Source organism: Nothoprocta perdicaria, unplaced genomic scaffold, assembly GCF_003342845.1.
Source record: "Nothoprocta perdicaria isolate Ctin4 unplaced genomic scaffold, notPer1 scaffold_151, whole genome shotgun sequence".
Taxonomy (NCBI): domain Eukaryota; kingdom Metazoa; phylum Chordata; class Aves; order Tinamiformes; family Tinamidae; genus Nothoprocta; species Nothoprocta perdicaria.
The window spans coordinates 1-7,370 of NW_020454661.1; the positions used below are offsets into that span (position 1 = coordinate 1).

Below are 7,370 nucleotides of genomic sequence, written 5' to 3' on the forward strand. Positions count from 1 at the left end.
TGCCTCCCTTGAGGTATTTATACACGCTGATCAGGTCCCCCCTCAGCCTCCTCTTCTCCAGGCTGAACAGACCCAGCTCTCTCCGCCTTTGCTCATAGGGCAGATGTTCCAGGCCTCTGATCATCCTGGTAGCCCTGCGCTGGACTCTCTCCAGCAGCTCCACATCCCTCTTGTACTGGGGAGCCCAGAACTGGACGCAGTACTCCAGATGTGGCCTCACCAGGGCTGTGTACGGGGGGACGATCACCTCCCTCGACCTGCTGGAGACGCTTTTCTTAATGCACCCCAGGATCCCATTGGCCTTCTTGGCCCCCAGGGCACACTGCTGCCTCATGGTCATCTTGTCWTCCACCATGACACCCAGGTCCCTCTCTGCGGGGCTGCTCTCCAGCAGGTCCACCCCTAATCTGTACTGGTGTCCGGGGTTATTCCTCCCCAAGGGCAGGAGCCTGCACTTGCCCTTGTTGAACCTCATGAGGTTTCTCGCCGCCCAGTCCTCCAGTCTGTCCAGGTCCCTCTGGATGGCAGCACAGCCCTCAGGGCTATCAGCTACTCCTCCCAGTTTGGTATCATCAGCAAACTTGCTGAGGGAGCACTCCAGCCCTTCATCCAGGTCGTTAATGAATAAGTTGAACAGGACCGGACCGAGAACTGACCCCTGGGAGACACCACTAACTACAGGTCTCCAACTGGACTCTGCACCACTGACAGCCACTCTCTGCACCCTGCCACTGAGCCAATTCCTAATCCACCTCCCCGTCCACTCATCTATCCCACACCTTTGGAGCTTGCCCAGGAGGATGCTGTGAGGGACGGTGTCAGAAGCCTTGCTGAAGTCCAGATAGATGACATCCACCGCTCTGCCCTCATCTATCCAGCTAGTCACTCCTTCATGGAAGGCGATAAGATCAGAGGATAAAATAATATGAGCTGACCTCTCCCATGGCCTCTAGGAATCCTTGTTCAATGCCCAGGCTATGCCAGCTGACATCCGCAACCATGTGCGAGGCAATTCCAAACAGGAAAGCTACCAGCTTCTCTGTAGCCTATAAAATAACAATATATGTGTGGTAATGACAGTAGTTTTTCACCTGTCTTTAATAAAAAAGAGATGAGTATTTTATTGTGGTCCCTTATACAACAATATAAATGACAAACTCTTACAATCTACAGGCTTAAGCAGGCTTAAAATGCTGAGCACTTGCTTCTTAAAACTGGAAAACACGTTTTGTGACGTGACGAGCTTGAAGCCCTTCACAGAATCCACGGCCACAGAGTCAGACAGCTGATTTCAGGCCAACTCATGCACTTCAAGCTAGATGTAAAGTGAAGTACTCTGTGGGTTGGAGAGACAGCCTCCCACTTCCAAGGACTAGGCTCCCTTTAGCTACCATGGATACTGTGCTAAACATGTGGAGGAAGGCTGGCATTCCTGGGCACTGTGAAAGCACCTGATTAAAGCCCAGGCATGAAGTTACTCATGTTGCTCCTAGGAATAGGAAAGTTATCTGGAATAAATTTATCAGCAACAGACATTTCATTTCTTCAAAAAAGATTTCTTTGCATTGAATCACTATCAGTTCCAGAGGCCTCTTTAAGAGCTACAACAGAGTTTTTGATGAATTTCCACTCCCTGAAAGTTAACAGTATCACCAGAAGCCAGACCAAAGGTAGGCAAACCTCTTTCCATTGTAAAGACTTGATGCTCTCAAATGTTGCTGCTCCAAACATACAACTTGCCTGAGCAGAGTTTAGGGAAGATACAGCAAATTGCCCAGGAAGGGGAAAAAACAAAACAAAGAACCCAAATAACCTTTAAAATCATCCTCACTTTTGACTTTTCCTTTTCTTCTAAATAGCTCATGTACCAGAAACAAACACAAATCAGGACTAAATCCAAGATTTCACAAGTGAGAATTCTAAAAAGAGGCCTAATTCTTCAAGTGGCAAATGTTCAGCCAGATCTGAGACTAGCAGAAGTACCCAAAATTACACACATTTGAAAATCTGAGCCTAGGAAACGTATCATAACAACTGGAACACACTGAGTATAATTAGTACACTTTATGTGACTATTATATTTTTTTTTGCCTAGTAAAGATAGAAACAGGTCTGAAATCTATGCCAGCAGAGATTTTTGCTAACCAAAATTCTGCTTTTTCTCTACACTTCCCAAAGGATGAAATTGCCATAATTTGTGAAAAACAATAGAGGGCAAGCACAAAAGCTAAAGAAATTGTCTTACCTCTTCCCAAGGCTGAGGATAATTCCTTCTGATATACTGAATACTTGCATTGAGAAAGGGTGACCAGTGAGTGTCTTCAGAGACACCATGATATATTCCTATAGCAACAAATTCTATCAGTATTTATTCTTTTTCACAATAAACATTTTTTTCCACATCAACAAACACAGACTTTTACTTGATTCCATCTTGCACAGAAAATACATTTCCTGCTTATGTTACAAGAGCCAAACAGACCTGTATTTATATGATTTACACTGTCAAATGCGATGCCAGAGCTACCTGCCATGATTATGGTCTGAAGTATCTGAAAATGTTGTGCTTTTTCCCTTCTCTGTGCTTGTGAGTAGGTTTGACACAAGCACGTATATACCCACATGTACATCATAAAGCTCATTTGGTAGAGATCATAGTGCCTTTGTCCTGTTTGTTGGCTGCTCACTACCCTCATTTTGGTAGGAAAAAATCCCGGACAAAACTTTGCCTGGCTGATTCTAGTACTGCTGGGGAAGCCAGTTTTCACAGTCCAGGTTTCACCTGATCAGATAACCAGCTGCAAGGCAAGACATACTCTTCTATGCAAAGCTGTTTCTGTAATGCAGCCTTTAGACTTGCAAGCACCACAACAAAGACTGACAATTATTTCAAACAGGGACCAGTGTAAGGCAAGAGCCAGCAGAGGATTTCTCTTGTAAAACAAAGGCTTTAAGATGAGATGCTATTACCACTTTTTTTTTCATCGTTCTCTTTTTTTTGTTTTTAAATATTCTTTTATCATCTTTGTGACTGATGTGATAAAAACTAATAATTCCTAATACAGAAGTTAACTCTGTGCTTTCTCCAGGACTTAAAAAGAAGGGATCATTTTCTCAATTTTCCCCAGGTCAGTATTCAGTAATCTGACCTAATTCAACCAGATGGCATCCTTCTATCAAATTGCCCCATACCTTAAATTTAATAGCTATAATTACCAAAAGGCTATTTTCTAATAACATTTTATAATCTTTTATTTTGTTATAAAGTTCCACAAAAGAACTCAGAGTACTAATAATAACTGTGAAAGTTTTTGCAGGAAAGCATTTATAGCCATACTTCAATTCTTACAACACTACTGGTTTATGACCCTCCCTATTAAATTCTATAGGGTTTTCACACATCAATAAAGTTGTTCTATTAATATAGGACTTAAATATCTTTTCTCACCATTTTTGCAGATTGATGGATAAAACGCATCAGGATAAATGCTCCCAGCCTGAAATGCATCTTGGTGATTTAGTAACAACTGGGAAGAGGAAGGATGGGGGAAAAAAAAATCAGAATACTATTGCATTGCACAGAAGCAGTTTTCTGTCAACACCAAAGACAACAATTAAATTCTGCCAGCAAGATACAACTCTTATCTTGGTAAAATACATCATTTATGTGGTCCCCACACACACAAGCACACAAAGCCTGTACCTGAAATCAAACTAATCAGCATACACTGTAATTTGAGTGACCCTTGAGGAAGGTAGGATCTAGCTTAGGTGCCAGTGAGCCTGCCTTTCAGAGGTGCCCTCCTCTGGACTGCTAACTTTCATCCTCCAAATCATGCCAATACTATTTACATCAGCAAGAAAACGGGAAAATGACCTAAGTAATGGGACAAACACAAAACTTGTCTATCATTTTGATATCTTTATTAACATCACCTTTTGAAAAGTCTATTGACTTTATTGATTCTTCTAATACAACTTCAAAGATGATACAATTTAAGGTGATGGCAAAACATGCATGTAGAAAATATGCAAACCTCACACGATATATCATAATAAAACTATATTATAATTACTGCATATTCAGTAGGAATTAAGTATTTTCCAGCAGCAGAAATGGTAAAACCTACTGCAGGTACAAAAACCATACACATATTACTGAGAGTAAATAATAAAGGCAAGGAGACAAACACACACAAGAAAGACATACAGAATTAAACAAAAATATGCTTCCTACCTGTCTGTAGTTAACATTCCCTTCATGCTTGCTGAAAAATTCCAGAGCTCTATGTGCTGCAAAACAACATATCAAAATATTGATTTGTAAGCATTGTGGCTAAGCCCATGTTTTATTAGAAGCATTACCAAAATGTAGAATAGACCACATTGTCACATCCAAGCCAAGTGGCTCAGGCATATGAAACAATCACTTCCCAAATAAATTTCGTATGGATTAGAGGGGATGTTTTCTCATCTAAGGATTTAACAGAGAAAGGTCGTTTCCTCGGCACATCTGGCACTGTGGTCTCACCAGGCTCTACTCACTCCCCAGCTCCCCAAGTCACCAGCACAGATGGAAGTGCCCTGCAGCACGAAAAAGGGACGCTCTACATCCAGATGTGAACTGTGGCAATGAACTGACTCTGATGAAAACCCAGCAGATAGAGAGAACACATCAGACAGCTCCACGGCTCTCCTAGCTTGGGCAGAGAACCCATGTGAAGGGTATTTCAGTTTCACTGAGGCCTTGCCCATTTCAAGAAAGGTACCTCTGGAATCCACTTGAAAGTTTAACAGTTTGATTAATATTTAACATGCTAAAAAACAAGAAAAATGTGAAGTCTGCAAAGTAAATACCACTATTTACTTACTGAATAGACAGACATTCCTGCTGCCAAACTAATTATTAAGCGAGCATCAAACAAGAGAAAGAAAGAAACACACTTGTCACTTTTTATGAAACCTCATTCTAATGTATGCTAAGTCCCAGAGATGATCCAGCAATAGCATTCTAAAAATACATTTTTCAAAGGAACACTGCCTCCAAAATGACTGGGTTGAAGCTACAAACGCTAAGTAATCTTCTCACCACACCACACGAAGTTTTCCTCACCCCTTTAACTATTTACAAGCTAAGCGTGCTGTGCCTCCCCAGCCAGCGTGCGGAGCCGGTTAAGCCTGCAGCGAGCGAGGCCGGGCCGCTGCGGAGGCCTCTGCGCTCAGAGCTGCTCCGCTCCGGAGGCCGCGGCGAGCGGGAGGCGCCGGGCGCTGCCGAGCGCACCCAGCGTGAGCCGCGTTTCGAGCGGCAGGGCCTTCGGTCTCTTTGAAGCTCTTTCAGCACTGTGTGGGTGCAGGGGAGACTCTGCTGCTGCTTTGGGGTAGGGGTTTTTTCCTTCCTTTCTGCAGTTTGGTCAATGTTTGCATTTGGCAATACCTTTCAATGTCGTATCATCGTGGGCTTTTATTTGCACACGCTGATAAAAGGACTGATTTTAGCAGCATCAGAACTGAAACAAAATCCTTTTCGGATATTTTTTGTCATAAGCAACATCATTTTTGGATAATTTTTGTCATAAGCTATGACTCATTATTTAAAAATATAGGCTACTCTTTAGACAAGCAAGATCTTTAAACGAAGTATGTGTGAGCGTTTTACATCACTCTTCATTGGTTAGAAAAATAATTGGAACATTTCTGCAAGATTTTGTTTCCCTTTACACAGATCTTGCAACCGCACTGTATTCTGTCCAATTCATCCCTTCAAGGTTTTCAGAAGTTCCTATTCCTATTGGGGTTCTGAACTTGCAAAGATCCATGCATTTGCCTGGCTGCAGGAGGTGAGACTTATCCTACTGATTGCTATGGGACTCTTCACGTATCCCTCACTCCCTGATCCGTTCCCTCGCAAATAAACTCCAGGAATCACCCCAGCTTGTACCAGGCTCGGGGCTGCTTGTGTTCAGGACCTACAGTCTGAGAAGACCATCTGAATACAGGTTACTTTGTACGTCTTATTTTCCATCCGGCTCAGCAACAAGCTTAGAACCAGGAGAGGAAGAACAAATAATGGAAACCATCAATTGCTGTTTGTTTCAAGTCCACGTTTCAGAATAATCTCATTCTGCCCAAGAGTGTTGCCACCAGAGCTGCCACAGGAAACACATTTAAGAAAATAACAGACACAGCTAAAACAGGACTGTTTTCCCACTGAGTCGGTCACTCCCCGCAAGAATCTTTCCATGGCCCTCTGCCGCTCTAGGTTGTTTCGGCCACAAATAACAACCTACCCGAAAGAGGCACGGAACAAAGTTTCATTAAGTCAGTCACAAATACAAACGCAGTGTAGCAGTTCATCTACTTTACGCAGTTAGGACAAACAATTAGCACAAAACGCCAGAAATGACCCATGCGTTGATCTCCAGCGGACGTTTGGGAAGGACAGGTCAGCAGCAGGTGTCAACATTAAGCGATCCCCCATTTCTCCCGCCAAACCGTGCTTGTGTGAGACCTGCAGGCACCGAGCACCCTCTGCAGAGGGAAAAACAGGCAACGGCACTGATGCCACGTGCAGAAACAGCGCAGCTAAGGGCGAAACTCCCAGCGCCGAGCGCCACTCCATCCTAGGTTAAAACACAAGGCGGGATGTGCATCCTTTTCGCAGCAAGCTGAACTTCCTTTCCTGGAGGCGCAGGGGAACGGCCTGCCAAGGCACCTTACCTACTTCAACGTGCGTGGAGATGCCGCAGGGCAGGCTGCGCGGGCAGAGCGCGCCGAGCAGCACGGCCAGCAGCGCCGCGCTGCTCCTGCTGCCACCCATGGCGCCGACACCTTTGGAATGGACCTGTCCAAACGGAGGCTTCGCCGCGGGCCCCTTCCCAGCCGCAGCGGGGCATGCGAGAGGCCGCGCTCTGCCAGCGCTCGCCTTCACCTCACACGGGGTTATTTATAGGGGGAAGGCGGGAGCCGGCGGGCGCTGCCCCCTCCCGAGTCACGCAGGGGCCCGGCCGCTCGGGCGGTTTGGCCGCGGGCCCCGTGCGCGGCAGCATCTTCCCCGGGACACGGCCCGGGCCGGGGCCAGCGCCGGGCAGCGTCCCGCCGTGCAGGTGCTTGGCGCCGCAGCGCCACGGGCCACAGAACAACGGCGAGCAACCGCAGAACTGGAAAAGGGGAGAAAAAAATAAAATAAAATAAAATAAAATAAAATAAAATAAAATAAAATAAAATAAAATAAAATAAAATAAAATAAAATAAAATGTATACGATAAGTTTCGTTTCGCTGTAATCTAGCGATGGGCGGCGCGGGAGCCGCTCGGGGCCCGGCCGGCGGCGGCTCCGCCTCCCGGCGGGGCTGGGGCCGGGCCGGGCCCGGG

At 45.3% G+C, this 7,370-nt stretch overlaps 1 protein-coding gene across 1 annotated transcript; it reads right to left on the reverse strand.

Moving 5' to 3' along the window:
• Window positions 1-935: 935 nt before the first annotated feature.
• On the reverse strand, window positions 936-6,842 carry GPLD1 (glycosylphosphatidylinositol specific phospholipase D1; the record flags this gene model as incomplete). The annotated part of the gene is made up of 5 exons (XM_026034882.1): window positions 6,718-6,842; window positions 4,238-4,293; window positions 3,449-3,527; window positions 2,246-2,343; window positions 936-1,046 (listed from the first exon to the last, which is right to left on the reverse strand). Coding segments are annotated over exons 1-5 (444 nt in total), but the record flags the coding sequence as incomplete, so codon positions are not given.
• Between the last annotated feature and the right edge of the window lie 528 nt (window positions 6,843-7,370).